The 21,942-nt window shown below is 41.7% G+C and overlaps 1 protein-coding gene across 2 annotated transcripts; it reads right to left on the reverse strand.

Annotated features, from left to right (window-relative positions):
• Nucleotides 1-56: 56 nt before the first annotated feature.
• LOC146428998 (protein spinster homolog 3-like) lies at nt 57-21,282 on the reverse strand. 2 transcript variants are annotated; one of them, XM_085078135.1, is made up of 11 exons: nt 20,727-21,282; nt 17,593-17,658; nt 17,020-17,156; nt 16,333-16,484; nt 15,365-15,431; nt 14,320-14,510; nt 12,248-12,400; nt 8,949-9,138; nt 7,160-7,225; nt 2,292-2,390; nt 57-1,805 (listed from the first exon to the last, which is right to left on the reverse strand). In XM_085078135.1, the coding sequence occupies exons 1-11, from the start codon at nt 20,932-20,934 to the stop codon at nt 1,638-1,640; spliced, it is 1,497 nt and encodes a 498-aa protein (XP_084934261.1). In that variant the 5' UTR covers nt 20,935-21,282; the 3' UTR covers nt 57-1,637. The 2 variants fall into 2 exon arrangements, with proteins under 2 accessions (XP_084934261.1, XP_084934262.1); XM_085078136.1 differs by having other exon boundaries at nt 20,690-20,827.
• Nucleotides 21,283-21,942: the final 660 nt, after the last annotated feature.

The raw sequence follows: 21,942 nt of genomic DNA on the forward strand, positions 1-21,942 counted from the left end.
GGTCAGTGGTATAATGGCCATGACTAGTTTTTAAAACCAGAAAAAGTTGCTCAGTCTTTCAAAATACCAACTTTTATTTTAAAGAAAATTCATACGCTCTTACTGAGTATCACAAATTTCTCTATTATTTCCCACAATGGTCACATTTCACTACCTAAGTTTAAGTCAGATTTCAGAACATATTTTTAAAAATGAGGTAGACAGAAGGAAAAACAAAAACCTGCAGTAGCTGAATTATGTTATTTGCAGCGACATCAGACATTCACAGTCATTACAGGAATATTGTGCCTTATGATCCTTATGATTTGCTGGGAGATTCAGGCAAGATTCATAACACTTTACAATTCACTTGCCAGTATCTTCCTCAGGCTTTGGCTTTAAGGTGCTGCTGGGAACTACATCGTGACAAACAATGGAAGTTGGCCACACTGCTCATGTCCTGTTTGGCATGATACTGTGACAACAGATACCACATCCCAAATCCCCCTCACTCCAGATAAGAGCTCAAATGGACAGTTATATTTAAGTGGTTTTACAGGTACTGCTGCTCACTCACGAGAGCAGATACTTACCAAAGGCCAGAGGATACACTGAAGAGCCTCAAAGGATTAGGAAGAGGCCATAAACATGTTACATATAAGATGATAACAACCCTCCAGTCTTGAATCTGACATGACTTGGATAGTTTCTGCTTCTCCTGATCATGTCAGACAACTGAAAATACTCTGTGTAGTATCTACATTTTCTAAATTCTACAGGCAAATCTCATCCTGCTGAGGACTCATAGGCCTCCCTAATCTCCAGGAGATGTGCCTCAGAAGTTCCTGCCTCGTTGAGGTCAGAAGTGCTGGTGACAGCTCTGTAAAACACCCTCTGGAGCTCCCCAGCCCCACAGAGGACGAGGGCCTGCTTGCAGATGGGGGAGGAGAGTTGCCATATGCCAATGCATGAACAATTTTTGACTCGCAGTCAAAAGCATCCAAAAAAGTCAGTATGCAGGATTTTCTGCCATATGGAGGAATTGTGATTTGGCCTTTTCCCCAGCTGTATCTCATTAAGCAAAAAGGAAAGAAAAAAGGGAGGACATTCTTTTCTTCTGTGCAAATCTTGCCCCACAGTTCATCTTCCTTTGAGAGACAATTTGTTGCTGGTATCTGGATAACCAATTCAGAGCAGAAAGGCTATAAGAATCCAGGTGCTTGAGCACAAGGCTCTGTCCAATTCAACAGTTTTAAGTCTTTTACATATTGAACATGATTTCTTTCAGGGAAGGGAGAGCAGTGCTACAGAGAGCCAAGACTGGTTTTACATGGCTGAGAAAGACCAGAGTAGAAAAAGAACCTCATGTTCCATGAAGTCTGCAGGGGTCCATGACAGTAAAGGATGTTATTTCCACCTACTGCAACATTTTGCTCTAACAGCAATTTTGCTTGTGAGCTCTGTGGTCTGTTGTACTCAATGTGGGAGGTTTGTTTAATCTGAGACTTCGCTGTGATTTTGCCCTTACCTTTTTTCTAGAGACTGACATGGTATTACCATAAGGCAGACATTAACATGGTCTAGCATTACAGAGACAATACCATGGCTGGTGTCCAAACAGGTCACAGGTTTAAAGGTTATAAAGACACACAGACACCTCAGAGCCTTTGCGCTTCTTTCCGATCTTCCTCGACATAGAAGGAGGTCAGGAGGAAAAATCCTCCTCCAAAGACCCCAACAAAAGCACAGATGACAAAGCTGTACTGCATGCTCCGGAAGCTCCACTGCAATGATGGGATGTTCTTGGCCTGGATGGCGTTGGAGATCTGGGGAGTGAACAAGGCTGCATTAATCAGGGATAACATCTCCAACCTCTCCTGATTTAAACAGACTGTTTACAGCATGGGCCATGAAAAGAATAAAAGAGCAGAACGGATGAGTTTGCTTCCAAAGTTTGTCAAACCCAGTACTCAGCACAGATGTACTGCACTGCTTTCCAGCTTCCAAATGGTCAAGGAATCTCATGTTGTTTCACACCTTCAGTGCCTCCAGTCACAAGAGCAGGAAATACAGTTTACCATTTCCTAGCCCATTTCCTAGGTTACATTCTACACACCTCCAGTGTCACAGGACCAGGTACTTCATGCAAGTAAAAATGTTTAGAAAAATGTCTGTGTTCTAAACTCAGGGCCAGCAATTTGAGTAATTTCTGGTTTTGGACCAGGTAGAGCCTGTGATTCTGTGAGTGTCTGTCTTTCAGTTTCTAGAAGTTTTACCCTAAGGAAAGCTCAATAAGGAGAAAATTCACTTACAACCCCGATGAGGTATGGGCTGCCTGCATCTCCCAGCAAATGGCTCACCAAAATCTGCAGTGCAATGGCTGTGGACTGTCGCCTTGGTGTCACCACGTACTGAAACAGAGCACAGCCCGCAGGAAAGCGTCAACACAGAGACCTTCACGAGTGACCAGCTGCTTCTAGAATATCCCAGAGACATCAATACAGCAACTTCTATGTATTTCATATTCAAACAGTTTGCAACTTTGGAGACAGAGAAGTTATTCTGAGCAAAAGACTACATGGCATGTTTTGTTGAGGGAAAAACATTAAAGAAAGGAAGGCACAAGAGGGAATAACAATGAAGTACCTAAACCATGACTTCCCTGCTTCCATACATAGACTCAGAGCAGCTTGTACAGATTCATTTGGCCATGCAACCAACAGAAGCCTCCAGCCAGTATCCCTCGCAGTCATAATGATTTGCTAATAGGGATTCAGCACTGACAGCCTCTCAGAAAAATCTCTTGTGACTGTGTCAGCAGGCCTGGTCTAGACTGCTGGGGGAAGGTGGGGTACCTGGAACCTGGAAGAGCTGTAAAGGGTGTCAGCTGAGGCCCTGCAGACCCATTGAAGACTGAGGGTGAGGACCCAACCTGCCAGACCAGAAGGTGGCTGATGGTGCTTTGATGGCACTGTCTGTAACTGGGAAGTACCTGAGACACAGCTACTGTAGAAACAACACCTCACACTGATTCTGTTTTTCAGTGCACACTGTTTAAATAACAAGTTGAAGATGTGGTGCACATCCAGAACATGGCAAAGCCTGACGCAGGTTAGAACTATTTTGTCAAATGGAATTTAGTAATTTGGGGGTAATAAGAGCTCTATGCCTGTGCTACTGAAGATCAACTGTGCCTGAAGAAGTACAGCATGATTCTATATAATTTGTGTCTCTTTCAATAACACATTTACGCAAAAAGCATTCACAGTCAGAATGAGACAGAAGCAATTTCAAACCTTTATGCCTTTGTTTTCCAACCACCTGCTCATATCAAAAACAAAATGCTTAATATTTTTTCAGTTGTCTACTCCACAATTTGGAAGGTTTGCTAGAAACTGACCTAAACATCACTAAGCATGTCTCACACACTAATAAAACACCTATACTGGCTCTATCACTGCCTTCAAGGAAACATTAACATGCATGATAAGATGGGTTTTAAACTAAAAAAAAGACTCTGCTCTCACATTTAATTTAGAGTTTTTGTCCTGCTTCACACACCAGCTCCAGCATCTCCTACACTACTAGCTGCCAAAACCCTAAAAGACAGAGTTCCATAACCTCACAGATGGCAAACCTGTTTCATAAGGAGCACTCCATGCACAGCCTCCCAGTAAACCAGCAAGGCAGCTACAGCACTTCACTTGCACATTAGGAGTGTAGTTGTACAGCAGATACCTTCGTGTTTACACTGAATGGGAGGCACAAAGGTGGCTACATGCAATGCATCCTGATGCACCAGCCACAAAGGGAGGAAGTCCTTATCATTCAGTCAGCATCTGCCTTTGTCTCCAGCTCCACAGGTCGCAGGATAAATGAATTCCTAGCTACACTGTCTGGCTAGTAGTGCCATGTGGGAAGAAAGGAAAGTAATTTTCATGGCAAAATAAGAACATGCATTAGCAAATTCAGCAACATTATCAGAAATCCTACCAGATCACATGGGAAATGAGGCAAAAAGAGAAATTACTCCTGTTGTCTGTGGCACCCTTCAGTCAATATAACAGCAGTAATACACTGAACTCGTGGGGTTTCAACAGGATAAAACACAACTCCCAAATAAGATTGCCACTGGATGAGCAGCCATCTACAAATTCAGCTCAATTCCATCATTTTTCTGATAAAACAATTAGTATCATTTAGAATTCAAGAGATCCAACCCAAAGCACATTTGTGGTAATGAACTGGATGTCTGCTCCCAGGGGAACACAGCACCACAGAGCTCTGCTATGCCAAACTTTTCACCTCCTCATTTGTTGCCAATTGATACAATATTGCTGGTAGCTAATCCCACAATATTCTAAAAGAAATGGAAATTAGGGGTTTTGGTCACCTGGCAGACAAGAACTTCCTTCTCTTCTGGATTTCCATGGATCCAGGATATGGCACTGACCCTCCCCACAGATTCCCTGCAGGCTGGAATGTGATGCAGCATTCCCTAAGAAAGCTGGGATGGTGTGATGGAACTGAACAAAAGCCCTGCTCCTCGCACGCTTTGCAGTTTGGGTTCAGGAAGGAATTGAAGGGAAGAGCTGACAGTAACCATGTGCCTCACTCTCCTCACTGTGTATCACCCCTACCTAACTCAGGGATGTTACCCTCCTCTTTAACAGAGACAGGGGACAGAGTTAAAATGCAGATGAAGGAGTTCAAAGAAAAGTAAATTGAGAAATTTTAAAAAGCTGGTGCCTCAACTGATGTAAAAAGAATGGCAATGGTATTAATACTTGGTTCTGGTGCAAAAAACCCCAATTATATCAAAATAAACTGAAATAGGAGCTAATTAAAAATGTCAACCTAGACCAGTGATAGTTCTTCTGCACCTGTTCACTGCTGCAAGGCTTCAGCTCTTTTCTCCTAGAATAAGTGTTTCTGAGCATTCTGTGAGAGTCAAATAAGAATCAAAATCCTCTTGGCTGCTGGCTGAGATTTTAAGCAAGCAGCAAATTCACTAATGCTGACTACATTATTTACTATTTTATTAAAATTCCCGACTGCAGAAAACTGACATGTAGAGAGCAGCACCGTGAAAGAGAACATAATGCACAGTCAGTGTCAGCAGGACTTTGCTGAAGACCCATGAAATGTAAGTAGTTCCATTCCTTCATCTCAATCAGAATGTAAAAAAAAGGCTCTTAAGCTACGAAATACAAAGATAAACAGATTCATGTCAAGGCAAGGTCAGGCAGTGGGAGGAGAGCTCTGTAGTGCTTCACAGCTGGGCCCTTTGGTCACTTGACAGTGCTCAGCATTTGGCAATACACTTTCTCATCCTTTTACACACAACACTGTAACAGGGATACTTTTATCTCTGTTCAGCTTGTTCACTGCTTGGGTTTAGTTAGCTGGTAGAGACACCAAGCAAGCTGTATATCTGAGCAACTCAGACCACAGTGCCAGCGACCTCAGGGGTAGCTTCCAGTTCCTGTGGTAGCAAGGGAGGGTGACCTGTGTTCCACTGGAGCCACAGGCTGCAAGTTTTTTACTGTCCCTCTTGTGAGCTTGTATTGTGCATCACTGCATGTTGCACTACACATGAATGCACTCACTGTGCTTCTTAAATGAAAGATTTATTATGACCATGGAGTTTGCAGCAGCAATCTGCAAATAGATTTCAGCTCCCTTAGAATGAAACACTGTTACATAAAATGGGAAATGCTCACCTGACTCTTGCTTGGGAAGAAACAGTCAAAGATCTCTGTCCTGCTGTCCCTTAACTTTGTGCTTTCTCTCACCTGTCCTGATGGCTTTACACGATTTCCCCACTTTCAGTGCCAACTGCATCAGCATTGTGCCTGTACATCACTTATCTGAACAGTCCCTGTCTCTCAAGGAGCTTGCTGCTTGAAATATTTGAGTTACCATCACATCCACAGTTTTTCAGCACAGGGATCCCAAAGAAGAGAGTTTGGGTCCCTCATGTGACCCAGTACTCTACTCTTCATAGAAAAGAGTAGTGTCAATTTAAATATTTTGTCTTATGCCCATGGGTAGCAACAAAAGGACTGTCAATCATATAAATAACTTTAGTATTTAAATCAGCTTGCTGCAGTCTGACTATCAGATATGAGCATTTCTTTGCTTATTGCACTGATAAACCATGTTGTTTTATGAATTTGGTTCATAATGTGAACCAAACATGTTCATATTATGGATTAATTTTAAAAAAGTCATATAAACTACTTGATAAGACTGTAATGAACTGTGTAGTTCAGTGATCACAGTATTAGTCCCAGGGTTTACAGAGACATCTATTAGTGACTGTGCAGCTACAACATAAATGAAAGGTTGCCAAATTTTTCTTCAGAGTAAAAACTCAAGTAAAATTACTAACTCCAAAATCCTTTGAAATGATGAAAAGAAGAAGCTGCTCATTGGAGCCTAGACAAACTGTGCGACAAGATGTGTGCTTTTTACATCCCTCCTTTATAGAGAAATTACTGATGACAGAATCCAAATTTAATCATGCACTGCTATTCCCCAGGCTTGTGGTGTCAGTCCTGGAATCCCCAAGAGCCCCTTAAGCATCCCTGCTGGCCTGATGCTTTGGCAGTGTAGCACCACTTATGAATTGGACTGGCAAGTGCTGGAATTGATCTGCACTCTATGCAGCAAGCACTAAGGGAACTTGCTAACAGTTCATGGACTGTCAACTCTGCCTCATTTGGATCATCCTTTCAAACTTCTGGAACACAGGTAAAAAACCTGATTATAGACACAAAATGACCTGTTTCTGGTGCAGGCTATTTTCTGGCAGCCATCTGATAACAACACAGAGCTGTACACAAAACCAAACCACTCTGGCTACAGGCAGCACTGTAGCAGCTTTCCCAAAAGCTTTCATTTTCCATAGAATATCTATGGGACTAGAGAGTCCCACATGCATGAGTTCCATCCAAATCAGGACATCTTCCTGGGATTATAATAACTTGGACTACTGCACCACCTTATTGACACTGGCACCCTTGCCCAGCAGTACCTTGTGGCAGTGATACCAATAAGAGGATTCTTACTAGGAGTTCATTCATCCCTCCCCAGGAAGCCACCAAGATGCAGACTTAGGAACAAAATTATGTAGAGAAAAAACTTGAAATAAGGAAATAGTTTCACAAGCACTTACCAGCAGTATGTCTGTCACAACAGCCCAATTTACAGACAAAAACAGTTCTCCAAATGCAATAAAAATCTGAAAAACAGAAGAAAACAGTCAGGTCAAGATGTTGTCCTTGCTTGGTGAAAACAGAGTCTAGGAAAGGCACAGTGACAAACTGTCCGATGTTTTCAGAGGGTGGCTTGCATTCACCTAAGGAGAACTAGACCTAGTATACCTAGAATATCTATAGATATCCAATAGGTAATACATATAGATAATAGACCTAGGATATCCATCCCTTCTCTGTGGTTCTTGTCTGTTCTGTTCACTTGTTTTCCTCTCCAAACCAGTTTGAAGACAAAGTTCCTTGAAGCACTGAGATACTTAGTATAGACCATTATCCAGATATCTTTTCCTTCACAACACTTTAGATTAGATATTAGGAAGAAGTCCTTCCCTCTAAGGGTGGTTGGCACAGGTTGCCCAGAGAAGCTGTGGCTGCCCCAATCCTGGAAGTGTTCAACGCCATGTTGGACAGGAGCAACCTGGGATAGTGGAAAGTGTCCTTACCCATGGCAGGGGGGTGGAACTGGATGAGCTTTCAGGTCCCTTCCAGCCCAAACCTCTGATTTGATGATTCTGTGATTCTAATAAAAAGGTATTTTGGTAGTTCAAACCCAATATATTGATTCACTCATCTAACACAGAATGGCAAATTAAACTGTTGTTCTCTGCCTTTAATGACAAAAAACCCCAGAGGAACACACTCAGAGTGGAGCTATGTGGGAATCTGAGAAGCAGAAAAAGAAAGTGACTAATTCTCCTGGGCACTTGGTTCCCCACTCTTGGATCCAAAAATAATCTTCAATTTCACATTTTGCTTTGTGTATACACACTCAGACAAATCCACTTGTGTTTTCTCTTGGTGTAAAGGTGTTTTTTCCACAGGAATGCACATTCCTGAGGAGTCAGAAGGAAACCTCTTTGAGCAAGTGTTATTCTTAGAAGCAAAAAACCAGCAAAAGTGCCCTTTTGCAGAGAACTGTTGATTACTGTAATTAACTTTACTTGGATCCTTTTATTTATGTTAATCATGGTGATTTTGGCTGTTCAGTCGCAGGAAAAAAGCACAGGAATCTTTCCCTAGCTGCTACCAGATTATAGTTGAAATAAGGTTTATATTCAGTTCCCTCTTACAGGGATTTTTCATCATTCCTAGTAAATCTCTGTTTTTCCCTTTATTAAGAACAGAATTTAAGTGATTTATACTTCAGTTTGCATTGCCAAAAGCTTGACTTTGAAGATCAGCTAGTGATCTCAGACTTTGAAGGGGAGGGCTAAATTATTCTTAGCAAGAACTGTGTGTATTGTGCAGTCTCAACTACACCAATCTAAGTATTCAGAGAGCAAAAATAAATAAGAATACTAAATTAGCCACAAAGCATTAAAAATTAACATAAGATTGAGACTTGCTTTAACTACAATTTGCATAAGGGACAAGTTTCATGCAGCTAAATGCATAGTTACTATTCTCTCCCTCAATGTGTGCACTCCGCAGGTCCTGAGGCAGAATTTTTGGGCTCTGTCTGCCCTTTATACTGGACCAAGGACTGCCCAGGGTGGCTCTCACAGGGCAAACCTCAGCTAGGGGAACATCAGAGCCCAGAGCTTACCTGGATAACTTGTCACAAGTCACTGAATCCTCCTAATGGTCTAGAAGACTGCAGAGAATTCTGCAAAAGCCACCCCTCACCTCCTCCTCCTCCTTCCCGTTGTCCCTAGGATGCCAAAAGACATTTTGCTAATTGTCACTTACAAAAGTGGAAAGGATGTTTGTCTGGGCCACCATTAGAGCTATGTAGAGGCACAGGGCAGAAATGAACATGCTTGTGGCACAGATCAGAGGATCAGCTTTGTTATTTATCTTCCTTAATCGTCTTGCGGCTTCTGCTCCAGCAATAACACCCAAGATTCCTGTCCCAATGGTGATGCCTCCAAATATTAGGCTGGTGACAAAGCAAAGAATCCAGATGAGCATATAAGACTGTACTGTGGAGAAATAAATGGTGTTATCTTGCACCCACAGTTTCAGAGGAATCTTTAATGGGGAAGTTGAATTTTACTCCACTTGATGTAACCTTTCCACTCCTTCTAAATGGATGTCATCCCAAGCCTCAGCTGAAGCTATGGTTTTGTATCCCGTGGAGAAGGTATTTTCCCATTTACAGAGCAGGTGTTGTGCACCCAGGCTCAAGGAGGGCTCTGCTCAGTGAGACCTGGCTTGGACATGCTGTGATTTAGAGGAGACACAGTCATGCTGGTTACCCTGTGAACCAATCTACTCAGTCATCCCTGAAACACAGATGGAGTAACTCTGTATCACAATCTGCTGCCTTGGAAGAGATCCTAGCACGTGGAGTGATATACATCTAAATTATAACCCTCTGGTTAGCACAGCTAAGTCACTTCTCTGACTATGGGAAACACCTACCACTTCCCAGAAGAATTCAAAGAATACTGAATAGGTAACTACTGCCAGGTCTACACAGCATTTTCTGAATGCAAAATTTCCAATAACACTCAGCTTTGTGTGTCTGCAAATGCAAATGTGTTCTTCCAGTACCACAAGTTCATGTTTTAAAAGAACATGTCTGAATAGTTGAGAAGATTCAGCTTCCAAAGGGACTTCCATATGTGCTTTTGTCTCTATCCCAAATGAGAACCTCCAATGACAAAGCAAGTCTCTTGCACAAGATCACTGGTGCCAATGATTATTTAATGCATTGTAATTCTCTGAAGGCAAACAGGGACAGGACCAATGTATTCTGAGCACAGGTGCTTCTGAATATTTTAGAGTGCTACATGTAAGTTCTGTACATTTTCCTGAGCTTTCTCTAACTGCAAAGCAAAGTAACCAGCTGGGATGTGATCTGTTCCTTTAAACCACAGCACATCCACTTCTTCATCTCTTTCTGGCTGGTTAAGAAGAGCTCAATAATTCTACAAGAAAAAAAGGCATTGCTATAAAGACAATAAACTTTAAGCAAATTTGTTCTCTTCCTGCAATTTCTTCAGGATTCTGATCCATCACTCACTATAGCTTGATAGTGACATTATAGATTGTCAATAGGCAGGATAACTATCTCAGAGATTTGCTCAGGAGAGGCAAGTTTCAAGGTGACTTTAGTTGATTGAAGCATTCATGGAACTGTGTTTAGAATATTCATGTATTGTAGACTGTAGTTGAAATCAACCTACAGCTGGAATAAAAGAGAATGGCCAAAACTAAATCCAAACCCAGTTCAGTTGACAAGGTGTGTGTGAAACTACAGAAGCCTAGTCCTGGGGAAAGGCTCCTATGGGATCTTTTACGGTCTGAGAATGCTCACTTATCTGTCTGATCTGTTTGAGAGTGTCTGCACAAAGACCTGAACAAAAACTTCACACTGCCTATTTTTCTACCTTGAAAGGGTTGAGACCTGAGTCAGTTGTGGTGCCTCAAATGGAGGTTTGTGTTTCCAAGCAGTCTAAGTGACACAGACCTGATCCTTAAATAAAGTCTGAAACTGCTGAAACAGCCCGAGGGGAAAACATCTTTAAAGTATCCCTGGGCAGGTCTGGTAATGTGCAGCTCAGTTCCTCCAGCACCATCAGGTCTGACATAGTAGTTTATATTCTGCTTCTTTACATCCCCTTGGAATAACAGTCCAAAACCAGCCTTATGCTGCTTCTGGCATGAGCTTCTGCCAAGGTTATATTTGAAGCATCCTATAAGAAGTAGTACATGAGGTTAAACTATCAGATGCTCTGTTTCACTTCCCTGAAGACCATGTCTGCTCTAACAACACTACTGTGGAATAATAATTCAGAAGTGGATTAGAAAACAAACTAGAGGCCAACACCTTCAGCTTAACAAAGGAAGTATTTAAACTGCATGTGTGAACCAGATAGAGCCAAACAGCTTAAACTGTTCAGCTTCCCTCATCTGCCTACCCTGAGCCAGACTCCTGGGTTCACTCCCTTCCCAGTACTGTTCATTGATAAGTAACGTGCCACTGGTGGCATCCATGGAAGGACAATTCATTTCCCATTGAAGGGTTTTGCCATGACTCTCCAATCCATCTGCTTAAGCTACAACTCAGAAATCACTTTTGAGTTTACTCAGTTACTCCATTGCAGAAAAACAGAAGAATCCCATTAGCAGAGGATACATTCAAGGTGTGATTGCTGCTTTTCCCTTTAATTGTCTTTACCTAGAAAGGCCATGTAGTAAGCATTTAGTTGTTGGAAATCTATTACAAAAGCAGAGACTGAAACCAGAAAAGGACACTTGTATGGAGGCCCCTAACAAGGTAGGGAGTCAGTCCCAGTGCTCACTGGGAGCCATGAAGACTCAGGAGGAACACTGAATACATATTTGTATTCTGGACAACACATTGTGAAGAAAAACTTCTCTTCCTAGGTGGGGGGGGGGAAAGTGATCTACAAAAAGTTCTTTTATGACTGCTTCAAAGTCTTCTACTAGTGTAAATCCTCCTTCTCATACAATATTTGATACTATTCATGAATCTTCATTGGTCTGGACATGCTCTGTAAGCAGAGCTCTGCTGGCAGCTATCCATAAGGTCCTGGTTTGATGTGATGATACAATACTACATCAAAAATCATCAAGCTTTTTCAAGCTGGGAGCCACAATGAACTCGCCAACATGGCAGGGATTATAAAACCAGATAAACAAGAAGGTAATAGAAAGTTACTGAAACATAGGATTTTAATATACTTAAATGGGTATTTAAGTAGCTTTGGATGCACAGTCATTTGTCAACTGAAATCTCCTTGCTAAAGCTGCTCCTTTTTCCCCATAAGTGTTCCTGTTACTGCTTCTTCACACTTTACATAAATAGGGCTGGCAGCACCTTTCCAGTTAACTGAGTGATTATAAACAAACAAACAAAGGGGAGTGTCTCAGATACCTGGAAGCAATTTAGTCTAACATTCACACCCCACTGCCTTCACAGAAAGTGCTCAGTCACATCCTCCCTTCTGCCTTTGGAAAGCAGCTGTGACTGAGCACTGTGCAGAGTTTCCAGATGTGCTCCCACAGTCTCAGCTCACCTGTTAGATGAATTACAAGATTCTTGGAGGCACGGTGGGACAACGCCCTGGACAACCTGAGCCCTGTACAGAAACAGTGGCACCCACATTCCCAGGGCTCCTGTGACAAATGCCATGGCAGTCAGACCCAGTGTGGAACAGACAAAACTACAGCTGAAAGGCAAAAGAAAACAAATTCTAGATATTAGAAAGAATGTTGCGTGAGGAGGAAGAGAAAACCTACCTGCAACACCCAGGATTTCAAGCAAAACAATACGTTCAGACATCTTATAATCAAAATCCACTCCCTTGAATATCTGAACTCTGATCAGCTTTTATTATGAAATTCAACAATAAAGTACTAATTAGAGCAAAGGGCATGACCTACTGATTTCATGTTAAATCCTGGTCTCTTGCAAATTTCCTCACCAACTTCTGCCAAAACAATTGCTGTGAATATTTTGATAGCAGAAGTACAACAATAGAGAATGAGCAAGAACTTAATGGCTTTGGAGCTAAAGGAAAGGGTTCTATGGGCAATTCTAAGTGCCTCAGGTTTTAAGTTGTTTCAGTAACCAGTATAAATGAGAGTAATGTCTGGGTCTCCCAAACTGTGAAACTGCAGTGGCTGAAGCACTCCTTAATTCTACCTGACTGAGTAAAAATAGACTCTCAATCTCCACAGCAAGTTTCAGACAAAAGGAGAAGCCTTTTTGAAAGCTGTTCAAACCTTGTCTCCTTTCTGCTGTATTCTAGGAGAAAATTAAATTTTTGCTGGACTCTTTGTCATTAATAGTTCAGGAGAAAAGTCCCTTTGAGGTCAATAGGGACATATGAAATCTTAAGACTGCTGCAAATGATCAGGTGACCACCAGACTAGAGAATTTGTTAAGAAATTAACCCAATTCTTCATCTTCTAAAGATAAAGTGCTCTTGGACTTGATTAAAAGTGGAACCACATGTTTTTTTGCCAGTATGTCTTTATGCTTTGGAAATCATTTGCCCAAGGAAAAGAAAATGGAAATAAATTGCTAAAGGAAAAGAAAATGAAAATATATATTTACAACGTTGAAACATCTCTATAGGAAAGCAACTTTGAAGATAGTCCAGTTGTTGAAATGTCAGAAGGGTTCATTTTTGATTCAGGAAAACTTTTTTTTTCCACTTCATGATGTAGTGCCTACAAACTGTGATCCAACTAAACTGATCTCTGGCGTACTTGCTGTTCAAGATGTACAGAGGATGCAGATTTAGTGGGCAGTTAGAAAACGCTGGATCCTCTGGAAGAACACTCCAAAGGCAGACAAGGTCCCAGGACAGCAAGCCTTTAAACGAAAAGCTCTGGCTCGGGCGAACAGCCTGCGGGCAGCGCGGAGCTGTCTGTCTGGCGCAGCTGCACAGCGGCACCTGCTGTTCCCTGAGCGGCTGCAGCTCCTCTCTGCCCCAGCCAGGCTGATCCGGCTGACTGTGGGGTCACAGCAGCGAGGAACCTGCTCCAGCCCGGATTTTACATCGTCCTGCAGGTCAGATGGTGGTGTCTTTAATTTTTGTGTGGTTAAAAGGGAGATGTCGTCTGCCAGCCGCAGCTCAGTTCATCAAAACATATGGGCAATTACTTTGTAAACCATATTGGGGCACTACAAACTCTGACCTCGTGCACAGCAGGCTCCCAAATACCACAGACTGCCTGAGACAGGCTGATCCAACCTGCCTCAGGCACTAAGAATTACAAGTAAATTTACACCTGAAAATTACGCACTGTTACCAATCAAGCTTAATCTACGGGCTAAAGCAAGAGGGGAGGGAAAATGTAGTAGAAAGTAGAGCTGGATTTAAATAGGAGCAAACTGCCATCATAACTTTGCCCTCTGCCCCCTCCTCAAAATGGGAGGATAGAAGAAACAAAGACATTTTTGATCTCTTGTATAGCATTCCTGTAGAAAAGTAGAAGAAAGATTTTTACTAATGATGTTTCCGTCCTCTTGCCTACAGCATGTGGCACAAAGGAGCAGAGTGGGATTCAATGGATGTATTTCTTATAAAGGAATGGTCACTCCTCAAAAGAGGCAACCTTTGTAGCTCAAACCACTTACTTCTTGGCAAGTGACCCCACATCTTGACACCAAGTAGTCTTGGCAGTTCTGTGTACTTCTGGCTTCTCAGGTGCCCTTTGTATTGTGCCAGAGATGCTCATTGCTCTGTGTGCTGCTGTCTTTCTCTGGATCCTGTGAGGAACTAGCAGAATCAGGAGAAGCAGTGCCAGACCTCCCATGCAAGGAGTTACCTGTGGACATGAGGTTGGTTAGATCAAGGATATCTGTTTTCTCATAGTGAGAACTCCACAGCAATTCAAATTCTGTTAGAACCACATATTAGAAAATTGCAGATATGTTCAGAAATAGATGTGTGCTGGTTTATGTCATCTTCGTAAAGAAAAATAGTGACTTTGGTGACTTTGGAGGAAAGATAACAGATCCTCCCTCCCATCACACATATACATGATTGCTCCTCCCTCTGATTTTAGAGAAAAGCATGTGAAGAAAGAAAACTGTACTGTAGTACTCTGGCCACAAACACAAGAATCACCGATGCAGTCACCAGGGTTATCTGAATAGCATCAGTGTTACTCCAGTAAATATTCTGCCCCACTCACCTGCATGTGCTAGTTGATTTTGTATACAAGACATGAGGCTCTGAAAAAGTGCTTCCAAAGCACTGGGTGTCTCCATGAGACACATCATGGTGACATGACCAGAAGAGATTATTCTCTTAAAACCCTCAAATAATAGAAGTTGTTCCCAACAGCATTCCAGAAAATGGGTGCTACCATATAATGATCATTTCACCTTCAAATTCCTCTGTTTGAGGAGGCCTTGGCACAGTGACTACCATTCCAAATGTGTCCTCAGGTAAGAGGAACACCAGCACCTGCCCTGGCTGCATGCAATTTCACCTACACCTAACAGAGCTAGGCAAAAATCTGCCACTTGTCCTGCAGGAAAACTTCTAAACACCATGTTCGTGACCTGTCAGAGTGTAGAAAGTCCTTCCACTGCTCACCTTTAATGCAATGAACACAAAGAATCCAAACCCCAGTGATGATTTTGGTGTTACACTGAATGGAAGTGAGTGACTCACCCTGAATGCCCAATGCCAGTCACCTGTGATTTTTGCCATGCTAGCTGCCAGCATATAACCACAGCCACTGCAAGCAACAGAAAGGAATGTTCAGTAAGCACCAATGAATTCTGGATGGCTGAAATGACATGTCTTGCCAGCTAAGCAGTGCACACAGAAGGTTCTGTCATAGTTTTCCAAAGGGATAAACACACCCTCATGGTCTGTGCTGGTCTATTTGCCAGCCAGTATTAAAAAGAGAGACTAAGCTCCTCAGAGCAGACTTGAGACAGTGACAGTAATGTCCCAGGTTTCCCCTGGAATACATATTCTGTAGAATGACACTGCAAACCTGGATCAAACAGCCCATAAAACAGTTTATTACCTACTCCTTTCTGTGCTAGCCACAGGAATTATGCCCTGCAGGAATTTCTTTAGTTTTAATCTGCCTTCTGGGCCCAGCTTTGGCTGCCTGCTCTTATAGAGTATGCCTCTAAGCTACTTGAAAAGCCCTTCTCCTCCTTTTCTTCAGACACAGTGTCAATTTAACTAAAAGAGGAGAGGGAAGTACCAGTTCTTCCTTGAAAGAAGAAGAACTGGAGGTTCTTGAAAAGAAGAATGGAGGGTTCTTGAAAAATGTGTCAAATAAACAAATATCTAAAAGCTTTTGTCTCCTAAAACACAGAAATAAATTACATACTCTCATGCCCACATTTCTTTTAGAATTGATTCATTATTTTATTTAAAGCCAGAGTTTCCAGAGTTTAGATTGTCCCTAAAAATGTTGGGGGAAAAAAGCAAACTTTTTTCAAGGTAAGTAGAGAAATACACCTAATCAGCTCTATTCAAACTTGCTAAGGAAGTGACAAATCCCTTTGCAAAAGCCAGGGCAGATATACATCGAAATTAATCTGATTCGGGCTCAGGGTATATTGAATTGCAGGTGTGGTCAGACAGAATTTCAAAAGGCCACTAGCAAGAAAACTAACCTTCCCACTGGAATGAAGATGTAGAAGATAGATAACACTGTGGTCCTTTTTCCTTCCTCAAACAGGTCTGCAATGATGGTAGGTGCTACAGTGGAGTAACTGGCAGAGCCAATGCCAACCAGGCCTCGTGAAAGAACAAATATACTGTAATGCTGTGAGGAAAAGACACATTATAGTAAAAAAAAAAAAAAAGTCCATGCAAGACAGAAAGCTTACTGTTAAAGAGGGGAATTTTAGTGGATCAAATCTACCAGAATCAAACTGTCTTTTGGCTATGTCTGTATTCCTTTCACTCACACCTGCTCCCCTCACATCTCACTGCTGGGCTTTCTCTTTCTGCACAGCAGTGACTTCTCAGAGTGACAACCAGAGGGAATCTCAGGATAGGGTGCATAGAGCACATGCTTGCCCAAAAGTCTACCACACTGTAAGGTCATAAACAACAAATATTCAGGACAAAGATAAAATCCCATCAATTGCAACAACAACGTGTGGGTTCTCTGTTGCCTAGGCTGGATTCCAGCATCCTATAAGGCATTCCCACATGGAGTACATTTAGTCCAGGCTTGAGGCTCAGGAAATGAGGGGTTACTGATGCTTTTCCAAATGTGGTTAAGAAGGACTCTATCAAGTCCTTCAAGAAGTATGCAGGTCATTTTCATAGCACCCTCTAAAAAAGCAACATACCGACTCAGTGATGAATGAGCTCCCTAAGGTGACACCAGACCAGAAGAAAATCCCAGCTGCAAGGATGATTTTCCTGCTGTAGCGATCTCCAAGGTATCCAAAGATGGGGGCAGCCAGCATGTAACACAAGGTGAAGACTGGAAATCCAACAATGAGCAAAGACAATATTGGTCCAATTATTTTTGTTGTATGTATTGCTCACCCCTCAGATAAACTCAGGCTGTGTTTAAGGCAGGGGTTAAAAGCAGGCTGAGTTTATAGGAGTAAGAGTGGGATTGATATTTGGAAAAACACAAATGCAGAATCAAAACACCTATACAAAAACAAGATGTGTGTGAATTACTGAAGCTCTGTATTTCTTGAATGAAGAGAATTTCTTTATTTTGTCTGTGGGATTTTTGAAGGACTCTATTCCAGTCTGACTTTCAGTTTTGCATTATATTCAGCTTGCCCACAAGTGGAAGTGAGCAATACCACATAAAAGGAGGAACTAGAAGAGGTAAGTAACTGGACTGTGTTTTAGAAGCTCAGAGGAGAAAGGCAAAGTCAACTGAATTGAGGAGATTTTATTACCTGTTTGCAGTAGACCTGTCTTCCCATCACTAAGTCCAAAGTATTTCTGTATATCCAACAGGATCCCTGCAACAGAGACAGACACTGAGTGACAGCAGAGTACCCTGCTCATTCTCATAACTGCCAACTCAAAACCAGTGCTGGCCAAGAACTCCAGCACATTTAATTTATAGTTTAGATGTAAGCCATTACTCTACCACAAGAACAAGATGCACAGGGAATTAAAAATTCTTATCGCTATAGAAAAAATTAATGATCTTCCACTATAAGGGTCTTATGAAGAGTCTCTGTTTCAACCATACCTGTTCTGTTTCTTTTGCACCATTAGCACCTAAGTACAAGAACAATTTAGAGTTCAAAGTTTAATGGACACGATGCAGAACAAAACAGTGACAACCTTTGGCACCTCATGGATGTTAAGACAAAAAGGTAATTTTCATATCTATAGCATACCAAGGCTGCAGATCTTCCATCTCACCTATCTTGTATTTCTGATTTACATTGCTGAACAACAATTAAAAAGAGAAGATACTGCTTTGAAAAGGCCTAACTGTACTCCAGTATTGAAAGATATCAATTAAAAAAGGCATTTCTTCTCATGCCACTTTAGTTTTGTGAAAATAGGTAAAATCATAACATCGTTAAGAGGATGAAACACCACCACTTGAGAGAACAAACTGTGTAATTTCTCTGCTGTGCTCACAGGAGCTCATCTGCAGCAGAAGGGAGCTGGGTGAGGTCAGCAAGAGGCACCCCTTCTCCCACAGAGTGTTTTACATGTTGTGCCATGAACTACACTGCTCCAGCCACTTCAAAGCATTGTGGGCTCAGCTAATTTAAAGCTAAATCCATGTTCTCCCACAGTCCCCATGGCTACACATCAGTCCACTCCCTGCTTACTGATGTTACTTCAAGTCAGTGTAGATCAAGGTCCAGCCTAACAGCAGCTCCAGAGGTTTACAGCTGTTTTTCAATGACACTTGAACATATTTTACATTTAAGTGTTTCCTAATGGTTTCAGAAGTTTAAACAAGTGATTTAATTCAAACATTTTGCATCGTTAAAACAGGACAATCAACTGTATCTGTACTTCCTGGCAGCCAGTAATCAACACAGAAATACTGTATTACAGGAATTCAGGTTTGGACTCATGGAGTATTCAGAACAAATCACAGCTAACAAGACTTGAACAGAACCACAACTTCATCTCAAGCTGACATTCACCCTGAGCACCATTAAAATGTCATCCCCTCCACATAACTAAAATAACTGAACCTGCCAGTTGCTGGCAAATTACAAAGCATTGATTTGACCAGCTTGGTGACAGATCAGAGGGGAAAGATCTGCATGATCATTAGTTTTATCAAACTTAGTTAGCAGACAGTTAAGGGGAAGAGCTTGTTTTCTGTGATGCAAACTCTGTCAAAGCCTGAGAGCAAAACTACCCGGAAACCACAACTTTGTAACTGCTGCCAGTTCACTTCTAAACAGATACTCACACCTCCCCTTCCTCTCCTTCCTGTTGGCTGATATCGACAACATGGTCATACATTTGGACAGCCAAACTCAAAAGCACTGTTGCAAGAATTCTGCAGTGGCACTGAATTCTAGGAGTACATTGCTGTGGTATACAAACTGCAGCTTACTGTCACCCCCATGGCCCAGGAGTCATAGAACTAAGTGAAAAGTGGTTTAGTCATACAATGTAATTAAAAGAGATGTTTCAAAGGCCTGGGCACTATCTCCACCTCTGCTCTTCATTCTTACATGTCCCTGAAGGTACCTCACTCACAAGAGCACGTTGGGAAAATTTAAGCTCTTAGCAGGTTCAGGAGCCCAGGAATAGTTCAAAGCCTGGAACGAGCCAAATGGCTTCTTGCACTTAACCCTTCCAAGGGGATACCCTTCCAGCACCCAAGTTCTTCCCTGGAGATATTTTCATCCCCTTCTGTCCCCTGCCCTTCTCCAAGGAAAGTTACTTGACAACAGAACTCATACACAGAAGTTTTTCACTAACAGCCTTGCAGTGTCATTCAGCATGCACTCCTACTGCACTCCTACTTGCTTCCTTCCCTCTTATTTGTGTGGCTAAAATGTACTGAAAAAAAATCTCAAACTCCTTAACACTCTCCATTTTTAAAGATACTGACTGAATGTCTCAAAATTCTGAATGATCTAAGTAGGAAAATAATTACTTTGTGTACTGTAATTGGTATTAATTCCAACCGTAATAATCCATCCTTTCAATTTTTTCACGGTTTTAAGACATTTCTGTTTCCCAGGCCACTCAGAAGCAAAATATAGCAATCTCACTACAAGTGTTTCCTCCTGTTTTCTAAATCAGATCCTTGGAATCATAGTAGATGCTTAGGAGTGATGCTAAATAGAAGAATTTATACAGACCACAATTTACATGGGAGAAAAAACACTTAGGTTTCCCTCCAGTTTACTGTAAGCAACTCCTTATTGTTTTCAGCTAGGGAAAAAATAGCTTAAAATTCACTTTTTGGAGGAAGGATATTATTAATTAGACAAGTCATAACTAGCATAGGGGATGCTTAAGGAAGTGGGTGTCTCTTCTTTTTCCACAATCATGTTCCACTTCCCATTGCAGAAATCACACAATTGCCAGCAGCTCACATGGAATTTAAGCCTCTAAGCAAACTAACATAGATAACAAAGTTATCACAAAGATAACATAGTTGTTGAACTTCTAATGGAGGGAATGGCATCAGTATTCTTCAAATAAAGGAAAACCATGTAGAATCTGCTAGATGAAAAGAAGGTCTTGTAAACTGCTGTGTACATAGAGAGAAACTCCTTAGTCAAATCTCTGTAGAATCCAGACACAAAAATAGAGCACACAGTTGCTCTGTATGCTAAATTCTGCTTACATTTTAAAATATTATATTTATAAGCATTCTACTAACTATTAATAACTAATAAATCATTCCTAGGTCTTTCCAGACTTATAACTGGAAGTTTCATTACGAATATAAAAAGGCTAAAGCAGATAAATGAGAAAAAGTAAAAAGACATCAAGTATATCCTTACTTTAGAAACATTTGTAGAGTAAGCAGAGCTGTTAAGAACTTACATTTCTTTTTCTTCAGAAGAGGAAAATAGGCTCTCACCTGGCACAATGAACCAATCCATGAAATTTATTAAATTGCCAAAGCACAGCACAGTGACTACCAGGCAATCCCTCTTTGCTGGACTGCTCCTTGACACAGACACTGATGAACACTGTGTCCCATCTGCTGCAGCAGCTCCGTAATTCTGTCCCTCAAGCAGTGGCTGGAGCAGCAAACCTGTGTCTTCATGTTCACAGGGGGGTTGCATGTTGCCAGTGCAGACACTCAGCAGGGATGATGAAGCATTTCCTCACACCAAATTGGTGTGCTGGGGCTAGGAGGAACTTCAATCACTTCGGTCATTTCCGGCACTGAAGCACAACCACTGAGAACTGAAATGAAATGTCCCTTGCAGTCAGGAGAGCTAAAATAGAAAGAAGCTACAGTGCTGTGTTTTTGCAAAAGTGCTTAAGACCATGGCCTTGAAGATAAGGAAAAGTGAATGTAAACAAAAGCAAAGTAACCCATTTGGCACCCAAGAAATAAAAGTGCACAACTTTTAGTTGTGATCTCACATAAACTACAAATGCTAGAGTAACAATAATATTTGTTAATTTCTCAGTGAGTTGCTAAAGCTAAAAACAGTCTTTCTACAGAAGAAAGGGGAAGGAATAAAGAGAAGAACATTTGCTAGACCAGTACCTATTTTTTTTACTTGAGCCCTCCTTTGCCTCCATTTGTGCAACTCTAGACAAGTCATTTGCTTTTTCTGCCCCTCAGGTTCTCACCACACACAATCCCTGGCCTTGAAAACAGGGCTGTGTGACCTTGTCCTGCCACCTGACCATTCCCTGCTCCCTGCTATCATCCACCTGCTTTGCACTGGCCAGATCTACTCCCAGAACAAAATCCTTCCCAGTAAGTTCCTGAGTTTTTAGGTCAAATCAGTACTCCAGACTACGTGCTGGGGTTTGCTTGGTGTTCTTTGTGGGAGGAGAATATGGAACAAAACCAACCAACCAACAACCCAGCATGCGACAGTGAGAAAAGGAGATGGAAACAAAACCACTCTTCCTCCCTGCTGCTGGAACTGTGCACATCCCACAGTTTTGAATTGTGCAAAGGGATTTCTTCCCCTTTCTCCCTCAAAACACAGGTCCAAAAGGGGAAGAGCAGAGGGCACAGGAAGGCATTCTTGTTCTTTTGGTGGATGTAGACACCTTTATTTGCCTTCTTTCTTCTGTCCACTCACATTTTTAGAAGTATTCAGTCACAT

This window comes from Lichenostomus cassidix, chromosome 19 (assembly GCF_008360975.1).
Source record: "Lichenostomus cassidix isolate B80296 chromosome 19, HeHo_3.0, whole genome shotgun sequence".
NCBI lineage: Eukaryota > Metazoa > Chordata > Aves > Passeriformes > Meliphagidae > Lichenostomus > Lichenostomus cassidix.

What these genes read in the sequence shown, in the direction of transcription:
- LOC146428998 (XM_085078135.1), bottom strand. Translation starts at nt 20,934, where the DNA reads ATGCAACCCCCCTGTGAACATGAAGACACAGGTTTGCTGCTCCAGCCA. An exon ending in GCTCATTCATCACTGAGTCG is followed by an intron (nt 16,485 to 17,019) that starts GTATGTTGCTTT and finishes TTTTCCTCACAG; the next exon opens with CATTACAGTATATTTGTTCT. An exon ending in GTGGGGTCACTTGCCAAGAA is followed by an intron (nt 12,401 to 14,319) that starts GTAAGTGGTTTG and finishes TTTGCCTTTCAG; the next exon opens with CTGTAGTTTTGTCTGTTCCA.